We start from the raw sequence: 24,831 nt of genomic DNA on the forward strand, positions 1-24,831 counted from the left end.
TGACCTCATTTATTGTTTTCCTCCATTTAGCTTGATTGGGAAAGCTCTCCAAAAGATTCAAGCTTGTCAGTGCACAGCACTTGTTGTCGCCCCACTGTGGAAGACACTGTTCTGGTACCCGAAGCTGTTAAAGATGCTAATGAAGCCTCCTATTCCAATACCAATGACACGGAAAACACTGGCGCTGCCACACGACCCTTTACAAGTTCACCCTATGTATCCCAACCTAAAACTGATTGGCTGTCTAGTGTCAGGGAAATGCTGAGGGGAAAAGGAATCGACGGGGAACCATTGGAAATAATTATTGGCTCCTGGAGAGACGGAACAAAAAAGCAATATACAACTTACATTAAACAATGGGTTGAGTATTGTCAAGTGAACAGTGTGTGTACAGCTACACCATCCTTGGGTCAAGTACTACAGGTGGCAACTGCAAGGTCTGTGTAGTGATGTGTGCGTGATGTAGCGGAACAGATTACGAGATTAACTTGATGATTGTATGACAGTTAGGTCGCTAGTAATACGATGCTGGGTGTATCAGATTTAGACTTGAACCTGATGTCGAAAGCGAGTGAATTATATTTGTTAAACGTCCCAACTTCATTGTAATTCTTTGACTCTGGGCCGCCAAACCCTATCCTGACCGAGCTATTACATATTGGCACCCCCGACGGGACGTTCGAGCAGTTAGACGTGGATCTTTCGATAGAGGAGAAGTTGTATATGGAACAAAAGCGGGTTACTGAACTCGTAGCGGAGTTAAAAACACAAGGAGCTCCCTCGGAGGAATTTCGTATTCCTGTGGCAAAACTAGTCGAAGAGTATGAGAAGAAATTCGGATCGCCGCTGAAGTATTTTGAGGAGGAATTTGTGAAACTGGAGTCTTTTTTACGACATTGCTGTGGACTACAAGTCGTAGGAGACGAAGTCCGTTTCGTGCATGAGACAACTAATAATAACGCGAGCATGAAACAACAACATCAACAACAACAAATCCTATCGCGTCCTCAATTCTCGCCCTTTTACGGGTTTAGCACGAATAAGGAGAAAGGCGTTTCATACAGAGTGTGGAGATTCGAAGTCGAGAGCACGGTCCGAGGCGGCCTTTATGCGACGGAGGTGATTTCCGAACAAATCCGCAGTTCACTACAGGGGGAAGCGAAAACCAAACTCGTGGGATTAGGGGTTGACGCATCGTGTGAAGCGCTGTTGGAAACCCTCGATCAATTCTACAGCGACGCGCTGACTGCCACAGGGGACGAGCTTTTAGCGGAAGCTTATACTTTTAAGCAAAAAGAAGGGGAAGAAGTATCGTGTTTTGCCTCGCGCCTCGACAACCACGTGAGGCTCGCTTACGTAAGGAATACAGAACTCTCGCAGGACGAAAGCGCCGTTGAGAGGCAACTGCGTATGCTGTTCTGGGCAGGCTTGCATCCTGAGATCAAAGACAAAGCAAGACACCGTAAAGACGCGTGCAAAAGCTTTTCTGAGCTTATCACTGCAGCTCGATACGGAGAAAAAGAGCTCTCCTCGACCCAGGCCCCAAAACGCGTGGCCCGATCCAATGTTACCGTCAAGGCCGAACCACAGGAAGCCCGGGAAAGCACCAAGAAAGAAAAAGCAGAATGGATAGCAGAAATCTGCTCAGCTTTCTCGAGAGAGGTTAGAGGAGTCCTTAAGGAGACCATGGAGTGGGGGCCTGGGGCCGATGAGAGTTCTCCGCTGGATTCTGACGTGGGGCGAGAGCCCCTATCACGAGAGGGCGGTGGGCTCAAGAGCCTAGTGGCAACCGCCCGACCTGCTACAACTGTAGAGAACGGGGTCACGTGGCCATTGGCTGCAGAAACCCCCCGCAGTTCCGTAAACAGGGAAACAGACCGCCTTGGCAGTTCGGTAACCAGGGAAACGGACAGAGGCCTCTGCCAGGGGGCAACAATTCGGACAGTCCCCCACCTGTTGGAATTAGTGCCCGAGAATTACCAAGGGACCTAGTCGGCGAAGCAAATGAGTGTGTAGCCTTTGCAGATGGCAATGCTGGCTTGGCGCTGCTCGACACAGGCAGTCAGGTAACATCGGTTTCCGAATAATTCTACAAACGCTATTTGTTGCATCGTGCTGTGAGACCAATAAGTGATCTGGTGCGTGTTGTTGGCACCGGTGGACAGGATGTACCATTTATAGGCTACATATCGGTGGAATTTTATTTTCCTGTAGAGGAAATTGGGACTAATGAGACGTTTGAGACACTGGCACTAGTGGTACCTGATAATGAGTACAATTCGCGTGTGCCTTTTGTGATCGGCAATAATTTGTCACTTAGATGTAGGCAGGGCTGTCAGATGGCACAAGGAAAATTGTTCCCACAAAACGCAAGGAATTCGGCAACGTGGATGTGTGTTTATCGTTCTTTAAAACAATTCGCTAAAGTTTTCGGTGAGGAAACAGACGGTAGGATGACAATAAGAAGCGCGTCACGACATTCCATAAAAGTGGGGCCTCAAGAAACTGTGTGCATTTGGGGAGTTGCCCCGTCTATGCCAGGGTGTAATGTGAAAGTCTTGATTGAGACAGGGGCTGGGAGGTCAAACTCAATGGGACTATCGGCTACGCCTAGCGTAATTAGCTTACCTGGGAAGGGAACCAAGTGTCGTGTGCCAGTAGAGTTGACAAACAACTCTACGCAGCTAACCACTATTCCCTGTAAAGCAGCTATTGCTAGTGCACAGGTGGTACAAGGAGTGGTGGAACACCGTTCGGTAGGCGACCACGGGTCAACTACAGTGATAGGGGTCGACCTGTCGGATACTCCTTTGTCGCCTGCACAAACTGCTAGGGCGCAATCGTTGATAAACAAAATGTCTCACACCTTTGCAATGCACGATAAGGATTTGGGCAGGATTGACGCAGTGAAGCATACTATTAAATTGACTGACGATATCCCGGTTCGGCAACCCCATCGGCGCGTCCCCCCCTGGACAGCTTGAAGAGTTTAGATCTGCAATCGAGGATTTGCTAGAATCGGGTACGATACGCGAGTCTAATAGTCAGGGACTCTTACCCGATCCCGCATGTTACAGAAACCCTGGAGTCCTTACAAGGGGCGCAATGGTTTTTGTTCATTGGACTTGCAGAGTGGGTATCTTCAGGTCGAGGTAGAAGAAGAGGACAAGTCTAAGACAGCGATGACCACGCCTTTTGGATTGTTCGAGTTCAACAGGATGCCATTTGGATTGACCAACAGTCCAGCAACATTCCAACGTCTAATGGAACATTGTTTAACGGGGCTAAACCTGAACATCTGTTTGGTATACCTGGACAACGTGATTGTGTTCGCAAGAACTTTCAAAGAAATGCTTTATCGCCTGGAGGCGGTACTTCAGCGTTTAAGTGAGTTTGGTCTGAAGCTTAAGCCATCTAAATGCAAGTTTTTTCAGACGGAACTCACCTATTTGGGACATGTGGTCACAAGAGAGGGGGTCAAGCCAGATCCAAAGAAGGTAGAAGCATTGAAGGAGTGGCGTCAACACCCTCCAACCAATGCTAAGGACTTGCAGACCTTCCTTGGTTTTGCCGGATACTACCGTACCTTTGTTGAACGTTTCTCGGTTATCGCCGAACCTCTCAACGAGCTGTTACGGGAAGAGGCAGGAACGAAGCGCCAGTTTGTCTGGACAGCGGAACGTCAGGGCGCGTTTGAATGCTTAATCGACAGGCAGTGCAGTCCTCGCCTCTGTATCAACTCCAAGAAGATGGTATTCCAAGGGTAATTGCGTATGGCAGTAGGTCGTCGTCAGCAGCAGAAAGGAGATACTGCGCGTACCGTCGTGAATTCCTTGCGCTAAAGTGGGCCGTGACAGAGAAATTCCACGACTACTTGTACGGACGCCAGTTTCATGTGATAACAGATAGTAACCCGCTGACCTACCTACTGACGAGTGCCAAGCTTAGTGCTAGTGATCATCGTTGGCTTTCCGCATTTTCTTCATTTGATTTCACTATCAGCTATCGGCCAGGAAAATCGTGCGGGGACGCTGACAGTTTGTCCAGGATGCCGCTAGCAGACAACTCATGCTCTCCACCAGAGGCGAGCAGAGAGGACTTTTTACGACCATTCTTAGACAGGCTGCTTCCTGTTGGAGCACAACCGGAAGTGTTTTCCCACGATGAGTTGCAAGTGTTATGTGACGCTCACGTAGCAACGCCGCCGCCTCTCTGCCAGCAGCAGCAAAGTGCTCCAAGCTTAGTAGTTACTCCCGCTGAATGGTCACGACGCCAGAAAGAGGACCCAGTCATACAGAAGGTTATGCACGCAGTAAAAACCAATAAGCAACCGATGCAAACGACTAGCAGAGAAGAGAAAGCTGCTGTCCAACGCATTTGGAAGGAAAAGGATCGCTTGGTTATCCGGAGCGAAGTGTTGTACCGCCGAAGAATCGTTGAGGAAGGAGAAAGCTTCCAGCTGGTGTTGCCTGCGGCGTACAGAGGGCTTGCACTCAAGGGTCTTCATCATGATTGTGGGCATCTGGGGAGGGACAGGACATTGGACCTGGTGCGCCAGAGGTACTTCTGGCCTGCTGATGGCTGCAGACGTGACTTCAAGTACCTGCGATCGCTGCATCAAAAGGAAGTCACTAGACCCACCACAGGCTCCAATGGTTCCAATGATAGCGACAGCACCTATGGAACTCATATCTATCGACTTCATGTCGCTCGAGAAAGGGAAGGGTGGGTACGAGCATGTGTTAGTCGCCACCGATAGTTTCACCAAGTATACATTAGCCAAGGCTAATAAGCGCCGGTATGATGCACTAAGTGAAGACCTCGCTCTCCAGCCTGGGGACAGAGTCCTGGTGAGAAACCTCAGCACAAGAGGCAAGCACAAACTGCAGGATCGATGGGAGGATGTCCCATATCGAGTCGTTCGCCGCTCTGGGGAGCAGCCGGTGTACATGGTACAACAGGAGCAGAGTGGGAAGAAGAGAGTCCTCCACCGCAACATCCTACTGCCCTATCGAGCGGAGCGGGCAGGCCCCGAACGCAGAAAGCAACACGGGCGGAAAGATCCCCCGCGCAGGCAGCAGGAAGACGACACGGAAAGCTCTGCTAGCGACTCAGATAGCTCCTGGTCGGACTTCGTCGCGATTGAGCTCAACCCGTTAGCGGTTCCGTTTACCATGGTTGCAGAAGGTGAAGAGCCGGAGGTGCACCTTCAACAAGCATATGACAATGATGTTCAGGAGTCAGAGTCAGGAGGGGAAGCAGCTGAGAAGCGTCCTGACAGACTTCGGCCGAGGAGGGTAGTGAGACCTCCTGCTCGCCTCATTTGCGACCCAGTGTGGTCACAGCAAGTATCGACACTGAACTATGGTATCACAATTTTGCCATAGCAAAAAAAAGGAAGAAAAATGACACAAGTTTTGTTTTATTGACTCTAGACGCCCTTCCTCATCAGGGGGGAGAATGTAGTGATGTGTGCGTGATGTAGCGGAACAGATTACGAGATTAAGTTGATGATTGTATTGATGCTGGGTGTATCAGATTTAGACTTGAACCCGATGTCGAAAGCGAGTGAATTATATTGTTAAACGTCCCAACTTCATTGTAATTCTTTGTCTCTGGTCCGCCAAACCCTATCCTGACCGAGCTATTACATCTGCACTTTCTTCATTCATATAGCTTGATGGTGTGAAGTTGGGGAATCACCCTCTCGTATCGAAGTTTATGACAGGCTTGTTTAACAAGAAGCCTGCATTACCAAGATATGTGGAAACATGGAACCCACAAATTGTTGTTGGGTACTTAAGGGCTTACCCTACTACCAGTGAACTCTCACTCAAACAACTCACCTTGAAGCTAACAGCTTTAATGGCTTTGATTACTGCTCAGAGAACACAAACACTTCAGGCTTTATCATTAGATGGGATGACTGCCTCTAGGAGTCAGTATACCTTTCGGGTCATAACCCCATTGAAATATACAACACGATATGGGGGGAAAAGCAGGCACTTAGCTCCCATTGTGTTGAAGCAATATGACACTGATGTTAGATTGTGTGTTGTTACATTGTTAAATGCATATTTGCCCAGAACTTCTAGTATTCGGACATCTCAGCAGTTGCTGCGTCACGAGAAACAATATCCAGATGGATAAAGCAGGTTATGAAAGGTGCAGGAATTGACACAGAGATATTCAAGTCCCATAGCACCCGCAGCGCTGCTACATCCGCAGCTAAGGCAGCTGATGTTCCATTAGATAATATTTTGGCAGTTGCCGGTTGGAGATCAGACAGTGTTTTTGCTAGGTTTTATGATAAGCCTGTTCAACAAGAGCAATCTGCTAGTGTATTTGCTCAATCTGTTCTTCAAGCCAGTTAAGCACCATGACCCAGTTGGTCTTGTGCTATATATTTCAAGCAATATTGATATTAATGAAGTGATTTACCAGCTTACAGCTGTATACGTGCTATTGTTATTTGGCACACATGTTGCTTTAAAATCTCACGTGACCTCTGATTGTATGCAAATGCGAGGTAAAAAATGAAGAGGTCACTTCCCGCCTCTTACTGGAGCCCACCCATGCGTTTGTAAACATGGCCACCAAATAACTCGTCTTTAAAGCCTGAGCTCGAAGTGCATGCTTGCACTTCGCACGTGATTCTCTATGGTAGAATCTCAATCAAACTTCAACTTACAGGTAAGTCTCGTTTAATTTTTCAATTTCCTGGCTACCTTCGTTTTCAACCTCTTTTAAGAGGTATTCTCTCCAGAGACAAACCCAAGCACTGCCCTGCTCGTGCGTATAGCATCGTCACTCCTTTTCAGTTTTACACTATTTAAAGCCTCGGATACATCGCCAACAATAGCGGTAGCAATTGCTGGATCTTCCCTGCTGAGAGGATTCAAAATGCTGCTGTCTTCTAGGTGGGAGCGTGTGAGTGAGCTTTCGATCAGAGTCTTAAGCACTGATGCTTTTTTACACGGCGAGTGTGGTATAACTTCTCTTACTTTATCCAAAGCACGTTTGCGTGAAGTTCTATTCTTAAAACCACTCCCCGCAGCCGTCTTCTTCGCGTTCTGCTCATGTCTGCTTGCAGATTTATACAGCTGCCATGATTATCTCTGCTCTTTGGTAGTATTCGCCGGAGAACCCTGTTTTTTGTTTTCGGGCTTTTCGTTTTGCTAAAATTACATTTCGTTTGCTCTCTTAATAACGCCTAGATCTCTCGGCACTTTCTTTAGATTTTCGTTGTCTCGATTCGTACAGGCGTTCTGCTCAAGTTTTTAACATGATAAACTTTAAGAGACAAGGTGAGGTCGACGATAGAATAAATTGCTTGAGATAGTAATCCAAACACGACGCCAAACACTCGAAAATCGCCTCGCAAAACGCCTCGAAAATCCCCTTGCAAAACGCCTCGAAAATCGCCTTGCAAAAGGCCTCGAAAATCGCCTCGCAAAACGCCTCGAACTAGTGTAAAATTGACGAGCATTGGACATTTGTATTCACGCTGGATTTGTATTTCGCCTGAAAAAACTAAAGGAGTTTTAAAGGTAAAATTAACAGCAAGTTAAAGTATATTTTCACGCCGGGCACAAAACACCCCAAAAGCGGCAGGGTTTTCCGTGTCAAATCGCCATCTTGGACGGGGCACGTTTTCAGAGAACTGGTGCCGAATTTACGAATCTGCTCGGGCCCTAGGTTCGAAAGCTCGTAGGATTTTCGCTAGCTTCGGAAAATAAGATCGGATGGCGGGAAAGCACAGACAGAAGAACAAGGTTTGATTTGGTATCAAACACGGCCAGGATTTTGCGCGGTTCCTGCGCCTATTCTTCTAAGGGATACGGTCTTTCCGCGACTTTTCCCAAAATGTCTTGAATGCAGTTATTTTGAGTCCCGATTTTATTTTTACGTCGAAAGAATATATTAAAAAAACTGCAGGGTAGTCAGATTCTTGAATCCCTGAATGTCTTCGCTATGATTTTTGTTTTGTAGATTTCTCCTTCTCGCGCGATTATTTTTGAAACCTCACTCTAATAAGCCAAGTTGGAATTTAGTGATGACCGTGGGGAACTGGCGCCGATTCGGACCAAAATATCGATTAGTTGCGTGTTTCCCATACATTCATTACTGACAGAAGGAAAATATTCGGTGAACGAAATTAGCTCACACATCGTAGATTTTTATTTTTTTCGACAAATTTCGGCTACAGAAAGTTAGGATAGATATTATTTCATATTGCTTTTGTTTTTTTTTCTTACTAATCCGCTTTTGTTTGTCTCTAAAATGGCAACATTTTTACCGGAAGTGCGACACGCAACACTCATTCGAATGTCAAAAACAATAACACTCCACGTGGGTGAATTTAAAAAGAGGCGCGTATTTCCCACGACTTCTTGCAAAGATGTCGGATAAAGAGAACATCAAAGAAAATAACCTTTGATTAGAAGACTTCAAGCGCTGGAAAGTTCCTTATCTACAGGATTTCCTTCGTAAGCGAGGCCTTAAGGTATCAGGAACTAAAGATGAACTATTCACGCGGGCTTTTGCCGCGAACGATTTCGCTATTCAAATCAAACTGAGACGTGATGAAGAAGCAGCACTCAAAGCGAAGCAGTTCACCTCACTTTTAAATGTCGATGGCAATAAATTACCCGATCCTTTCTCTTTTCGGATGGCTTGCAGAGTGAAAAACAAGAAATGTCTAACTGGCCTACTATTTTTCGAGTCCACATAGCAGAATTCTTGCTTACAGCCGAACAATCAAATACAGAGTTGGGAAAACGGTTGTTAAGCGATTATAAGGAAGGAAAAGCTTACAGTTACTTTGACTCAAAATGGTTGAAAGAGGTTCATTACCACGAGATAACGCCTTCATCTAAGTATTAACGCTTCGTCTAAGTATTGTTTCTTGAAAGCTGAATCCACGCCATCGCAGAATGTAAACAATATCCCACACAGAATCTGGGTTTGTGCTGAGATATATATATATATATATATATATATATATATATATATATATATATATATATATATATGTAACTTCATTTGCATTAGGGTCAGCTTACACTCAAAAAAACGAAAAGCCACCAGTATACTCCTAAACAGATAATTTTAGAGATTTATCAAATGAAATTATGTATTTTTTATAGCTTATAAGAAAGATTGATTTAGGAAGTGGGCTTGATTTTATTTGCAATAGAAAAAAATCAGCTTTTGTTGTTCCACCACGCACTTCTCATTGGACCTGAAGAACATCAAATTAAAGTTCCAAATTGTTGCATTTTGCCCTAATTTTTTTTTGTTGAAGTCTTAATAAACTTTAAAAAATGCATGCATTTCATTGATAAATGCATTTGGTACAGATTACCATGATGTTAATGGAGGTAAAAAATTGCATAAGGCAGAACAAACTGTGATAATGTCATCAATGACAGGTAGCATGTTTATAGGCAATGTGCTAGTTAAGATAGAGAAGTTCTTTATCCTCCCAATGGCACTCTCAACATGTATTCTGGCATTTGCTATCTTTTTAGTTGCCATAACATTATTCTGCGACATCTGTTCCTTGCCAGAGCTGGCTGGTGGAATTGTCAGTGTTGCCCCTCTAATTAGTAGGTCTTCTTTAATGGTGAAGCCACGGTCTGCCAAGATCAAATCCCCTGGTCAAATCAAATCCACCTTCCTCAAGAAACCAGACTCTTGTGGTATGACGGTCTGATTATAAGAAACACAACACTGTGAAATTTCTAGTTGGCATTGCACCTAATGGTCAAATAAGTTTTTTGTCTAAAGCCTGGGGAGGGCGTGCCTCAGACCAAGTGAGAGCTTGTAATTTCAGATTTCTTGGCCTACTGATAAAAACTTTACTGCAATCTATTGTACATCTCAAGTTCTTAAAGTTAGTCTTAACAAACTTGGGTAGCTTCTGGTTTATGGTTTCCCTGTCTGGCCACATGATCATAGGTCTAAGTTCAGTTGCAAGAAATCTTATCCAGGTATTAAAGATATGTGACACTGTAGTAGTACTAACTCCAAATAAATCAGCAAGTAAATCATTTGACAGGGACTGCTTGATCTTCATAAGGGTAAGAAGCATCTCATCTTTGGATGAAAGCTTACGGGTTGGTCCCCTCTTAGCTTTTTTTGTTTTTGTTTTTCGAACAAATTTCTTGACCTTTGTAACAATCACTTTTTTTGTTCCTGCCCAATATCGTATTTTCTTGGCCTTCATGTGTAAATGATTATGCAAATCATTCAATGCCATCCTGTTGGGTATACCAGTGTATGTTTCCACCTTCTTATCAGTCTCAATAAACCTAGAAATGCTAGGCTGGTCTCTGCTAGCTGTTTGTTGTTTTGGGTTTGCAATTTCAGAGTGTGCTTTGTCCAGCTCTCTTTTAAGCCACATTCACATTGTGCAGGATTTGATGTTGATGCATAACAATGATCTGTATTAAGCACAGATGATTGCGTTTGCTCAGTTTGTGAGTCAGTACATGTAGATGGTGTCTTTCTTGGTACTTTTATATCACACCGCTCCCTTGGAGGTGCCCTCCTTTTCTTTTCTTCTTTAACTTCAGCTTCTCTATTAGCACCATGACCCCCAGGAATTTCTACTGCAAGATTAGTATTGGGTACACAATAAGCCTGGTTTGGTTTTCCGCCAATAAAGTGTCTTGAACAAATTCTTGAATCTGTGGTTGGTTGCCAGATCTTTCCCGTTTTAGAATCTTTTCTGTTGACTATTTTAATCCACTCGCGTCGGTTGTTACCATCAATCTTTTCCGAGGGGAAGGAAAATAACACGAATGGTGGATTGCATTCACAACTTCGCTGCTTTGATTTGTGAATGCTGCATTCTGAGTTCCTCCATTTCTCGAGTTTATATGTAGAATTAGAGCAGCGTTCGAAAGCACAGATTCTCATCTTACTTGAATGAGAGAATGAATTCAACAGCTTACTGTAAGTTACTTGTTTTGAAGATCGAGCATAATAACCACGCTGCCCTGCTCTCAAAACCTCTGTTTTCATTTGTTTAACCGTTCAAAGCACACGATCTTCTATTCTTGACTTTCACCCACGTGACACCGCACTTGACAACGGTTGCTATCCGCCATTACTGTGCCCCTCAAGCGTAAACAAACAGAGATATATAGTACTTTTACTCAATATGGTTCATTGTATAGTGGTTGGATGTGCTTCTAAAAGCGGAAAAAGTCGTGTTAGCTTTCATACAATACCCAAGATTGTATCAAATCAAGGAGAAGAGCACGAAGAACTCACTAGAGAGAGAAGAAGGCGCTGGATTTCAGCAATAAGTCGAGGCGATACAGAGACGAAGAATCCTCGACAGTGAACGAGTATGTGGGTTACATTTTGTGACTGGAAAAGCTGCAGCCTCTTGGGATAGATATCACATCGACTGGGTGCCAACTCTAAACCTTGGAAAGCCACAAGCGAAGCAGCCTACAGTCGATAAACAAAAAGAAGAAGCGAGTTTGAAGGCTGAAAGGGCCAAGGAGCGCAGGAAGAGAAGCATCGAGCGTCAACAAATCGAAGCAGCTAAGAAGAGAAAAGAGCTGGAACAAACTGGTCTGACTGTGCAAAACATAGATTTTGCTATTGCTAGCACATCTACTGAAGATGTTTCAGGCCTAGACGATCATTCTGACGAAGCTTGTGGCAGTACAAGTTATGAATATTTTGACGGCGACGAGACAGAGAAGGGAATTCAAACAGTCGTCCACGAAATGATTGATCGTTCCACTTCAACGGAGGACTTTGAAGTAGTTTCTGAAGGCAGGAGAAATAGAGGAATGCAGACTCAAGAATTCAATTATTTGTTTAAGAACTCTGTATATCAAGCTCCAGATAAAGACTTCTTCTAATCTCCAGATAAAGTTCGTTTTTACACTGGATTGTCTTCGTTTGATATACTAATGGTAGTGTTTGAACATGTAAGCCCGTACGTATCACGACGATCAGATTTAACCAGCTTGAACAGCATTCAAGAATTTATCATTGTTTTGATGAAGTTACGGTTAAATGTACCATTTCAAGACTTCGCATACCGTTTTGAGGTGTCCTTAACAAGTGTGTCAAGGATATTCACCTCATGGATACATGCAATGGACTCGAGGCTGTCTTGCTTCATTCATTGGCCTGCAAGGGAACAGCTGTGGAAAACTATGCCAATGTGTTTTCAGTACACCTTTGGTCGTAAGGTTACTGTAATAATTGATTGTTTCGAAGTTTTTATTGAGAAACCAACAAACCTTATGGCCAGAGCTCAGACCTTTTCTTCATATAAGAACCACAACACTGTTAAGATTTTGATTGGAATCACACCCCAAGGCACTATCTCATTTGTTTCTGAGGCTTGGGGAGGAAGAACATCAGATAAATTTCTGACTGAGAACTGTGGAATCCTAGAAAAATTGATACCAGGAGATACTATAATGGCAGATAGAGGATTTACAATTTCTGAGAGTGTTGGTTTGAAGCAAGGAAAGCTAGTGATTCCTGCATTCACCAAAGGAAAAGCTCAGCTGCACCCAGTAGATGTAGAGCGTTCAAGAGGCATAGCGAATGTGAGGATCCATGTGGAGCGAGTGATAGGTCTACTACGAAGGAAATATACTATATTAGAAGGAACACTCCCCACTAAATTCTTGAGTTGTGACCAGAACGGTCCCACAGAAAACCAGGTACCCATAATAGACCGTATTCTAAGAGTTTGTTCAGCCCTTGTAAATTTTTGCCCATCAACAGTACCATTTGATTAGCTAGTTTAAATGAATTTTTATTGTTTTCTAAGACAATACCCTGGTGGAAATCTTTCCCAGAATCCTAGTAGATATTGGATCTTTAATCATCCTATCAAGATCCTGTGGGACTCTAAGACTTTGGTAAATCCTAATCCTGGACAGAATCCTGTTTGGGATCCCGATAGAATCTTACAGGATCCTGGAAAATATTTTCACAAGGGGAGTGCAAGAATTATGTACTAGACTAAAGATCAACCACTTACCTCTGGCCAAAATACCTAAATCCATTTTTGGACTACTTGATTACTTTCAGCATATACATTGTTGCTATTGTAAATAATTATTGATATTTATTAATAGAGTGGTTTTCATTAACCTATTAATACATTCTGAGGTAATATACCTTAGATCCATTTGTGTTCTTTTATTTGTACAGCTACTCACCATACTTTATATCAAAGGTTAATGTAAATCATTCTAACTAAAGCAATAGCACTGAAACTGTGAAACAAGGACTAACTAAAAAGTACAAATAGTACTAATTAAGCAATAGAAAACAAAGGATTTTGCTACTATTTGTCTCTATAGTTAATAGTAGACATATTTTAGTTATTTCATGGTTTAAGTGTTATCGCGCTATTGGACAAAATTATTTAGCTGCTTATCAGGTGATCTAAAACAGCAAAGATACATGTTATGTTAACAAAAAGTTTTTTTTGTAAACAAGTGTTAATCATTTAAAAATCTATGATGTAAATGCATGTCTAAGTTGGCAAATAACAAACTCATAGTGACTGGTTTTAAACTAAAAAGCAACAACAAGATTGTTGAATTTTTTAATCAAATATTATTTATATATCTAAAGTCATCTTGCACATTGTCAATATAATATTAAGAACAGGAACAAAATAATTTCAATATTTAGCAAAATTATTTCAAAACATGACAATATTGCTTAAATTCATATCTCTGATAAATTCTATGGCAAATTATTGTAAATTTTATGTATCATTGTGAATGATTTCACATTATTTTACACCAATGGACATGCAAATATGTTTTGTTATTTACAAAATTCAGTGATTTTTACTGCATTTAGATTGAAAACAATTTAACTGCAAAATAAAAAGGATTAAATATTGCAGAATAGTGCTAATTAAGGATAGTAAACAACAGATCGCACTATTTAGTATTACTAGACAGGTTTTGTGGATAGCTCAATGGCTGCATTGTTTGCACTCTAATTACAAAATTTATCAAGAAATTAGAAGGATGGAAACATGCTAATTGTCTCATCTTTGAGACATGATAATAAGTGTGAGCGCATTTTGGGAATGTCAAAAGTAAAGTGACTTGGATTAGTAGCAAAAGCTAAACATGTGGCAAATGCAATAGAAAAAACCCCACAGTCACTACCATTGCTCTGTTGCTGGACGGGTACAAAATCTAAACTAATCAAACTTCCACCTAGGAGGTCATTGGTTTTTTTCCTCTATTTCTTGACTTATAACATCATGATATAAACTATCATACAGGTGAACATATCCAGGTGGACAGCCCAGTGAGCTAACACAGACCCAATGATCACTTCCAGTGTGTAGAATCTGAATAAATTCACTAGACACTACAAGAGTTGGTCGTTGTAAGCCCTCAATTGCTGGGTTAACTTCTTTTATCAGGACTTGAGCATATTGGATAATGTCACTAGCCATCCAGCAGGATCACTAATGATGTCATAATCTGCATTGTTTAAATTAGCCAGAATAGCATACTTGTTAACAGAACCAGAACTAGTTGACACTTTTGTAATTTCTATTTCATCTTCACTATCATTATCATCATCATCTGATAAGTTTGATGTTGTTGCAGGTGATTTAGGATTTGTAATAGGTGTTGTAGAAGTAGAAGTGGTAGGTTTATCACAAGGCATTGTGTTGCCCTTTTTTCCTCGGCAGATATTACATAGCCATGTTGTCTTGGAATTGTTAGGCATTCTTTTCAACCCCAAGCATTTCAGATGGAAGAAATTTCCATTGCTGCAGTTTACATTGTGGCACTCAATGAGTCTATCAGTCATGGTTGCCTTTTCATTACAGATACAAATTGTAGTTTTTAACATAGCAGCCTGGTTTACCTGAGATGGTGCAACTTTAGCCTTTGCCCGTTTTTTGAGCTGTGGTAGTTTACAGCAGTGAGGGCAGTACCATTGCTTTGGCATTTTCACATTATGTAAAGAAAGGCATTTAGTATGGAATTGTCCATATGGACAGTCAGCATTGGTACAGGATACAATGTCATCATTAGGCTGTCCCCTACAAAAACATATGACATTATCAATGAGTTTGCTTTCAGGTAGATCACACCGTCTGGTGTACCATCTTCCAAGCATTTCTGGAAGAATGCAAATTCTCCAAAATGTTTCGATCTTTTTCATAACACCGCTTGAGTGGGATGGGTCAGGGTTGATTCGATCACATAAAACATGTGAGTTCCCATCAGAATCAATGGCAAAAACAACAAAGTCACAATACTTTCGATCAGGCAATGTAAATAGCTGCTGCTGTACCTGATAGTAATAGTTGTGGGATTTCTTTAACTTTAATACTCCATTCACATTTTCGAGGCAAGAGCTTGCTTTCAGGCTGTATTCGTTGAAGTTACCATTTGTGACGGAAATGGGGCATTTAACTTCCCCGCAGCCCAATCCACAGCAGTCACACGATATTAGAAAATCTGGTGTAGCATGTATAAAAGGAAAGTCTTTGTTTATGAAAAGTCCACATCTTTTAATTTGAAAGTTGGTGTGTAGCGATTTCATGTGGTGTTCATAACTTTTGATAGCTTGTTCCTCGTATTTACAACCATGTTTGGTTGCCTTGTTGTTTATTTTAAATAGATGCGGATAGCAGATAAGACTGAATTAGATTTTGAGAAGGCTGTGCAAGATTTAGCATATTTCGACAATACTGGTACTGACATTTGCGGGTCTAAAAAAGCACTTTTTGACGAGAAAATTAGAAAACACTACAGAAATGACATTACTTTACATACATTTCCTTACTGCTGAGGGGCACAGTAATGGCGGACATGGTAATTGGATATGGCTGTGACGTCACGTGAAAGTTACGAATTGGATTTGCTGGAACAAGTTATAAACTAATTTTTTATGAAGTTTCTTTTGCCAAATAGCCAAGTTTAACGATGTGAGAGCTAATTACGTTCACCGAATATTTCGCTTCTGTCCGTAATGAATGTATGGGAAACACGCAACTAATCGATATTTTGGTCCGAGTCGGCGCCAGTCCCCCACGGTCATCACTAAACTCCAACTTGGCTTATATTCAAGTTTATCTGTGAAGGTGATCGACTCTTCGCGAGAACTGCAGGACCTAGAGGATGAGTTTTCTTCCCTTCAGCAAAGCATCGCTGAGAAGAAACTCGAGTTGAAAGAGAAGCAAGAAAAGCTGAGGAGGCTTAGCAGAAAGGTATTTATAAAGAACCAAATAGAATGTGTTTACATATAATACTAATTTTGTAGAAATGCAGCGCTTATAGAAAAGGAATCGAAAGGAAAGGACATATTTGTTTTAAGGAACATGCGCATTATTTTACGCTATCGTGTTATTTGAGGGGCGATTTATTGAGTCATGAATTATAGTCAAATTGTTTATTCTTTTAGATCGAAAGACCGTTTCGTCAAAGAAATAACACATGGAATAGAACTCAAACGACTCGGCGCGCGCGTTGCTATGGTAGCTTATAAACAATAATTCTATTATTTGTTGTGAAAGTATTTTCAGTTCGAACAGCGCTTCAAGTGAAACCAAATATGATAATCATTTAAGTTACATCAGAAAACTTAGTCAAATCGAAAAAGGTAAGTAAGATTTAGTAATTGGATTCTAAATTCTGAATTCTTTCAAACAGATAACTTGTAGTTTCATGTTGGTCTAATTATTATCTTTGTTTGTTTCATATTGTGATGGCTACATGGATATTCTCTTCAGATTAGTGCTATCCTCAATAGTAAATAGATAGTAGTAATTAGTTTATTATATTATTAGGCTACATGTATTTAAATGTAATCAATAACCTTACTCTACATAGCAGTTAAAAATAGAAAGATGTTAAGGCTGTATTGCTGGTATTTGTAGGTAGATTCAGACAGTCGTATCGAAGGTAACAGTCAGGAAGGAGGCAGTCAGAAGGGGTTTTTAAATGGAAAGGCAGTGTATATGAGGAGGAAGAATCCGACATGCTTCACTGAGGGGGGGGCATGCAACCTGGGAGAGGACAATAAGAAGTCGGCGGGCAGAGGCCTACAGAGCGTCACAAGAAATCCATGGGGGATCAGCAGAAATTGGGCTCATCGATGCTGCTCTAGGAACAGAAAATTCCCAAGGAATAGAAAGGAACAAAAAAAAATAGAAACAAAATTATCCCTAAATTATAATAATGTTAAAGTCTTTGAAAAGTCTAACGATAACATGCTAAGAAGTGTAGGTCTCTATTATGCTGGGGGGATAATGGGAAAGGGAAAGAACCGCTCTGTCTATCGCCATAGTAGCTATAGGACTCTTCCTACAAAATCAAAATCCCTACGGATGAAGGTTGGCAAGTCCAACATTCCAAGGTTAGTGCCTAACAATAAGTTAATGCCATTCATCAATTCCATTGATATTAGACTCCTGAGAAGTGTGCGGGATGACTTCTGTGCAGACCTGCCAGAGGACATCCTTTTAAAGCTTGCCAATCACTATCTTACACAGGAGCAATATCCGCTGAAGTGGTTCAATGGGGAAACTAATACATTTTATGTTTCCATAGGTGGTGATGGCGCGCCCTTTGGGAAAGATGACACAGCTACAGCCTTTCTTGTCAGCTTTCTCAACATCGGTCGGGGTGTCCTAAGCAGCAATGAAAATTTCTTGCTGTTTGGGCAAATTGTGCTGAGAACTGTACCCCTGTTGCACGCTTTGTAAAAGACTATTGAAAGTTCAACATTTTCTGTTATTTGCAATGGTAATCCTGTAGAAGTCAAATTCCGCATCTCAGAGCTACCAAATGACATGAAAATGCTTTGTTTCCTTGGTGGTGAATTGAGCAACAGTGCTCAGTATTTTTCTTCTTTCGCAGATGTCCGTCTTGATAACTGTGCCGACCTATCTGCTACCTTTGGTGTATCTGCAGAATGCAAATGGAATCCCTGGCAGTATGCAGATCGCCTAAAAGTCGTCAAGAGTGTTGAGAAGCTGAAAAAAGATATCAGTCAAAAAAAAGCTTGCTTCATCTACAAAAAGAGCAAAGGTCACCTCCCATATTGCAAACCTTGGAAGCAGACAAGAGTTTGTACCACTGGTCGAGGACCTGATTGACAGAGCACACGTAGATCCCCTGCATTTGAAGAACAATGCTGTTGCTCTTGCTCATCGCTATCTTTTGGGTGAAGTTATAGCTCAATCAGGTCTCAAGAGTTGTAACACTATTCTCTTTTCACAGATCCCCTCTACCAACCCCTTTGCAATCTACATCAAGTGCATGAGGGAACAGTGCAGTTTACCGCGACTCGCAAAGAAGGTGGTGAGATGGTTAAACGAAACTCAGGGTAAAGGGAAAGACTTTGATTACGGAGCTTTCAGAGGAGCAGTTAGAAATGTTGAGGTCTTGTTGCCATAAGTATTTTTGTATTAATGTCTACTACTTTAAAGCAAACCCTACTGTCTGGACTATTGGTCATATAGTCCCTGCCCACACTGCACACATGCGATCCCTATATGGATTGGGGCTTGGCCTTAATTCTATGGAGGGTCGCGAAGCTAAGCACATAGCCATCTCAAAGTACAATGCACACACCCTACCATAGCAAAGGTGGCAGCAAATCTTTAAACATGAGTATGTTTCCCTTCTCTGGCTGAGACAGAATGGATACTCCCCTAAGTCAACAGCTCAATCCAACCTCTCCTATCTTCCTGGACGTGTCAGCCGGCCCTATTACTGTATTTGTGGGATAAACAAGGACACCTCTAAGGAGAGGTGTACCTACTGCAAGCATCCATTCAGACTTGAGCTTGAGGTACGTATCAATAAAGCACATCATCATCAACAACTTGGTACATAGTCATGTTATGTTCTACTTCTTCTGTGTATTATTTTTTAGCTTGCATTACTAACTTGCCATCTTATTAATATTATTTCAGCCAAATGAATCTGCTTTTTATTACTTTTTTGCTTGAGATATTAAAATCTAGTTTGATTGTTTGCTCCTGTGTTAGATAGTGATCTGCAAGCTTTAAAATATCTTAGGGGTAAGAATTACTGTGCAGTCACTTAGGGTTGCACTACTAACATGTTTCTATTATTTCTGTTCTTTTTTATCTTGCCTTGCCATACATCCAAAACATGTATGGCAAGTTTGATGTACACACACAAATGTGTGCATTGTGCTGTATTATAATTTGTGTACATGAACTTTATTTTGTAATTTATCTTATGGCAGCCTACGACAGAGTTGATATACTTTCTACTTAATCCATTATCTTTATAAATGCTAAATGTTCATTGCTGAAAGCAATTAAGGATTTAGCAAAAAAGTAAAAATACGAATTTATTTGAAAAACATTTACATAATTTTACTTCAATTTAAGAAGTGCTCATGCCTTTTATGGTAATAAAGACCATTTTAATAAATACTTTATTTATAAGATAATAAATAATATAATAAGATTATCATATCAATTTATAAATATAAATAGAATAAAAAAGCCCAAACTGTCCCAAAAACTGGAAATCGACTCTTTAAAGACGTCTTATTAAAGACGAAAATTTGGCAAAGACTTCTCAGGCCCTGAAGAAGTCTTATTAAAGACGAAAGTTTGGCAAAGACTTCTTCAGGGCCTGAGAAGTCTTTTTAAAGACGTCTTATTAAAGACGAAAATTTGGCAGAGTCGATTTCCAGTTTTTGGTGTATTGAATTTATAAATATATATATATATATATATATATATATATATATATATATATATATATATATATATATACAATATATATATATATATATATATATATATATATATATATATATATATATATATATATATATATATATATATATATATATTTACAATATTTATTGAATTGTTACATATTTTGTAACCTCTATTTCTGAAATAAATCTTGCAATTTCATATTTCTTCCAGATATTTTCTATTAGATATAGATATACTTAAAATAAGCGTCCCTCACTAGAGTTGTCCCTTAAATAGAATGTCCATAAAATAGAGGTGCCCTTTGAATAGAGTTGTCCCTTGAATAGAGATGTCCATTGAATAAAGTTGTCCATAAAACAAAAGTGTTCCTTGAATATCATAGAGGTTCTATCTTGAGGTAAGGAGAGATATGCCGTTGAATAGAGGTATTCTTTGAATAGAGGTGTCAATTGCATAGAGGTGTCCTTTGAATAGAGGTGTCACTTGAATAGAGGTGTCACTTGAATATAGGTGTTCCTCGATTAGAGGTGTCCCTTGAATAGTGTCCCTTGTATAGACAGTGATCCTGAATATAACGAGGATCATGACAACCCTACGACAACGGAGACTGCGGAAAAGCACTGAATTCAATATCTTTCTTTCGTCAGGGATCTCATCTTACTAAAAATAATGCATTGTCTGCTTGGATAGAGGTATTCTTTGAATAGAGGTGTCCCTTGAAAGTGGTGTCCCTATTCCCTTGAATAGAGGTGTTCATTGGATAGAGGTGTTATTTGAATAGAGGTGTCCTTTGAATAGAAGTGTTCCTTGGATTGAGGTTAGAAAACAGTAAAAACGAGAATGTCAGTTGTGTTGTGGAATTCCACAAGTGTTCCATTATCCATAATAAAAAGAAAGAACAACCTGCGATCGGCGTATATTGTACGCTAGTCTCAGCTCATTGTTTTCGGAGACAATAAGGGACACCTTATGCCCGGTCTTCATTCCTTTAAGCTGGCGTTTGAAAAATCCAATCACCTCTTCTGATGTGAAGCCGGACAAAATAACGCAAAACACCTTAAACAAACGGATCGATAAAAAGTGCAGAACTTCTTCCTTATTGTCTTGGAAATAAAAAAAAATGGACGAGCAAAATCGCCGAGAGTTTTTGCCAATCTGGTGAATCCATGAAAAACTTCGTGTGGCATATCCCTCCTCAACTCGACAAAGAAAGGGTGGCGAATCGTATTCCGTTTACCAAGCCGACGATGCATCATTTTTAGCAAAAGACGAGATTCCTGACGAAAAATAGATCTTGAATTCAGTACAGGAAACTCGTCAAGCTTTTCTGCGGTCTTCGTTGTCGTAGGGTTGTCATGATCCTCGTTATATTCAGGATCACTGTCATCAAGGACAAGAGCGAGCACTTCTTCACGACTGTAGCGAGCCGCCATTTTGAAAACCCCGCCAGACTCACGCGCTGATCAAAAGTACAGGCGAACATTGCCGATTTTAGGACCCCTTGTGCCCGGCGTGTTTATGTGCACCATGTTGAGAAAAAGGCAGCCGTTTTAACTAGAAAATACACACATTTAAAGCAATTTTATTTTTTGTTTACCTCTAGCGGGAGTACAATTTGGACATTGTTCTCACGCCAGATTTTATATATTTTCATGTGGTAGTTGATAATAAAGCAGAAAATGAATTATTGTAGAACAATCTATAGCTCATGTGCACCCGATTCTATGTTTCCTTTTTTTGAAACGGAAACGGGATCATTTTAATATCTATGTGAATTGAATTTAGATATGGAAAATGTTATGCACGGTTTTTTCATTTTCGTGACTTTAGATAACTCTTTCCATAGTAGTTTAAAAAATAGATTTGAGTTTACTGCTACGTATGGATGCTATGGCAGTATCTTTATTGGTATGCCAATCATGAAAATATAAAATTATTGTGATCAATATTTTTTTAAGAAAAACGCGTAATTTTGGTGTCGTTTGAAACTGGGCACCAACATCGCGCACAGGGCCTTACGAATATGATCTGAAAATTCCAGCCAACGCCACAAAGAACAAGCACGCAAAGGCAAAGTCGCAATCGACAAAGGGACGTAATATGGTTCAACCCGCCTTATAGCACTAACATGTAAGCACTAACATAGGTAGGGAGTTTCTCAAGTTAGTATATAAGTGTTTCCCTACTGACCACAAGCTAAAGAAGATATTTAATAGAAATACGCTTAAGGCAAGTTATAGCTGCATGCCTAATGTGAAACAAATAATAGACGGGCACAATAAGACCATCTTGACAAGGAGCGAGCCGCAGCAAACAGAAACGGAGAAAAAGTACAACTGTAGGAAAAAAGATGAGTGCCTATTAAATGGCGAGTGCCTAACGCAGGAAATAGTTTATCAAGCTACTGTAAAAACAGAGAAAAAAACCCGAAACCTACATAGGCTTAACTGCAAACACGTTCAAAGATAGGTTGGGAAACCATAAGCAGTCATTTAGAAATGTAAATAGAGAGAACGACACGGAGCTTAGCAAATATGTGTGGGAACTTAAAGAGAAGTGAGAGAATTATTCCATCGATTGGAAAGTGCTAGCTAGAGCAAAGGCATACTCAAACAAAACTAAAAGATGCAGTTTGTGCACAACGGAAAAGCATCTTATCATAATTAAGCCAAATATGGCAACACTAAATAAGAGAAACGAGCTTATCTCGACATGTAGGCACAGACGCAAATATATTCTTATGTTTAACTATTCTTAGGTTTTTCTAGAACAGGCAATGTAGCGCGCGCGTCATTGGAGACACCAATGACAAAGAGTCTTATACCAAGACGAAAGACCTAGCAAATCTCACAAAATTTGAAAAAAGTGCTTCATGGATTCCCTTTTTGTAACCTTTTCCACTTGTCTGCAGTTTTGAGCTTAAAATCAGAGTGAGGAGTTTTGAAGCTATTTTGTTTTGATTCAGAATAAAACATAAAAGTGGCTCACGACTTTGTGCTGGGTGTAAAGAAGTGGCTAGAGGAGTAGGGAATAAAAAATTCCTTTGATTCTTGGCATGGTATGCACAAGTTTACAGTTACAACATATTTTTAATGAGAAAAATTGTACTAAACATTACTACTGGATTGTTTCCTTTAGGAGCAAAGGGAGTGTCCAAGGCCATGAAGGCAATTTTATCTGGGACCATAAGGGAATGTTGAAAGAAATGGTTTCCTGAACCATCTGATAAGGGTAAAATGGTTATGTTATTTCCAGTTTATTTTTTTTGCATGTTATAACAGGTAATTTTGTGTTACAAATAAACAATTGTTTTCTTTAACAAAGCCAAGGGTACTCGTACTCATATTTATTTTGCTATGAAAAATAATGAAGGACTGCAGAAATACATATTGAATGTGCTCAATTAATACCAAGTGAGTCTCTCTACTTTTGATACATTAAAGGATCGTTCCCCTTTATTAATTTGGTGTGTTATATATTTTTCCACAGGGAAAACATGATAAATGCTATTTGAATTCCCCCTGCCGTCAGCCTGGTTACTTAATGAGCATGAAGATTCTGGAAACACCTGCAGCCATTGATGGCTACACTAAGGCGGTGAAAGCGTTGACCATTTACAAATACGCAGACGACTACTATGTCAAGGTTTGGTCAGGATTTATCTTTTTGAAACAACATCAAATTACCATCCAATAGTGTATAACAGTACAAACTAATTCATTTTACTACAATTAATCAATACTACCGTTAAGTTATACAACATAGACAATTATAGTATATTGCGCATTTTTTACCCCTTAGTGTAGAAACACGTACTGGATTGAGAGCTTTCATTCGTCGCTCCTAATACATGACCACAAGAGGATCAACTTTGGGGATGAAGCTTACAATCTCCGTATCCAGCTTGCTGTTTTAGACTGGGTTTGTAGCGTTTTAAAATCCTTTATTGATATTGTCTCTCTGTCAGATATACTTTTTCCTGTTTCTTCTTCAATCTATTTTGTATCAAATTTGAATCATTTTTGGAAAATTATTTTTTTTACTGTTTTTGCTTTCTTTTTTGTAGGAGGACTAATGCTAATTTAACTAGTTTTCATGCTTGCTGTTTTTCACTACTTGTAAAAGTCATTGAGTACCAATCACATTTTTTTCAGAACTACTATCAATGTTCTCTTGGCTACACACACTATGATAATTGTGAAGAAAAATAGCAATAAGGAACAATTTCCACAGAATGGGATACAATGATCAGAAGAGGCACCTTAGTGCACTTATCGATGCCTCTTGACGGAAAGAGGAAAAGAATAAGCTATCATATAAAGGACAACGCGGGGTTAAGAAAAGTAAAAACCTGCAAACTCGCATTTATGAAAGTCTTCGGCATAGGAAAAAAAGAAGATATTGCTGACCGGGTGGGTGTTTGTGTGTGTGGTTCAAAACAAGGGAAGCCAAGGAAGAATCAACCGTACGTTTTCACAGGAATAAGGAACAACTTCCAAAGAGGCAGAGGCAGCTTTTCTATTATATCTAATTAATTGCTTTTTATAAATTCACTTAAGAACGAATAATCCAAAAGATTGATTTACATCATTATTAATATACACCTTAAAACGGATTATCTATTAGAAGCCTCACCATCAATAAATTAAATTGTTTGATTTTAACTGATTTTCTGAAAAATGGAAAAACAAAAACAATCCACTACATACCGAATATCTTTAAACAAAATACCATATTTTACTAATAAAAAACTAAATAATTTATACAATTATCATTTAATTTTAATTTTAACATTAAAATCATACATATATTCTGCAGAAACCAACATAAATGAAGAAAACAAGAAAAGTAAGGAAGAAAAAAGAAAAGAGAAAATAAGGGGGAGAAAAGAAGAAATACAGACAGAAGAAGAAAACCCAAAAAAATAACAAATTCTGGAAAACCAAACAATAAATGAATCCATCGAAAACACTCAAACACTGGAAAACTTTAGTAAACCAACACAAATCACCGAATCAACAACAAAAAAGAAAAATCTACGTAGAGTTGTTGTAGTTGATAGATTGAGATTGAAATTG

The 24,831-nt window shown here is 40.2% G+C and overlaps 2 protein-coding genes and 3 pseudogenes across 2 annotated transcripts; 4 read left to right on the forward strand and 1 right to left on the reverse strand.

The window, feature by feature from the left end:
* Positions 1–10,158: 10,158 nt before the first annotated feature.
* On the reverse strand, positions 10,159–11,081 carry LOC125560667. Its single transcript, XM_048722731.1, has one exon. It carries the CDS (start codon positions 11,029–11,031, stop codon positions 10,255–10,257), a length of 777 nt encoding a protein of 258 aa, XP_048578688.1. The 5' UTR covers positions 11,032–11,081; the 3' UTR covers positions 10,159–10,254.
* A 28-nt stretch (positions 11,082–11,109) lies between these two features.
* LOC125560668 lies at positions 11,110–12,464 on the forward strand (annotated as a pseudogene).
* LOC125560666 lies at positions 11,940–13,908 on the forward strand. The gene has a single exon (XM_048722730.1). The coding sequence runs from the start codon at positions 11,940–11,942 to the stop codon at positions 12,783–12,785; it is 846 nt and encodes a 281-aa protein (XP_048578687.1). The 3' UTR covers positions 12,786–13,908.
* Positions 13,909–15,845: 1,937 nt separating this feature from the next.
* LOC125560730 lies at positions 15,846–19,234 on the forward strand (annotated as a pseudogene).
* Positions 19,235–22,729: 3,495 nt separating this feature from the next.
* Positions 22,730–23,828, forward strand: LOC116615432 (annotated as a pseudogene).
* Positions 23,829–24,831: the final 1,003 nt, after the last annotated feature.

Source organism: Nematostella vectensis, chromosome 15 (assembly GCF_932526225.1).
Source record: "Nematostella vectensis chromosome 15, jaNemVect1.1, whole genome shotgun sequence".
NCBI classification, from domain to species: domain Eukaryota; kingdom Metazoa; phylum Cnidaria; class Anthozoa; order Actiniaria; family Edwardsiidae; genus Nematostella; species Nematostella vectensis.

What these genes read in the sequence shown, in the direction of transcription:
- LOC125560666 (XM_048722730.1), top strand. Translation starts at nt 11,940, where the DNA reads ATGGTAGTGTTTGAACATGTAAGCCCGTACGTATCACGACGATCAGAT.
- LOC125560667 (XM_048722731.1), bottom strand. Translation starts at nt 11,031, where the DNA reads ATGAAAACAGAGGTTTTGAGAGCAGGGCAGCGTGGTTATTATGCTCGA.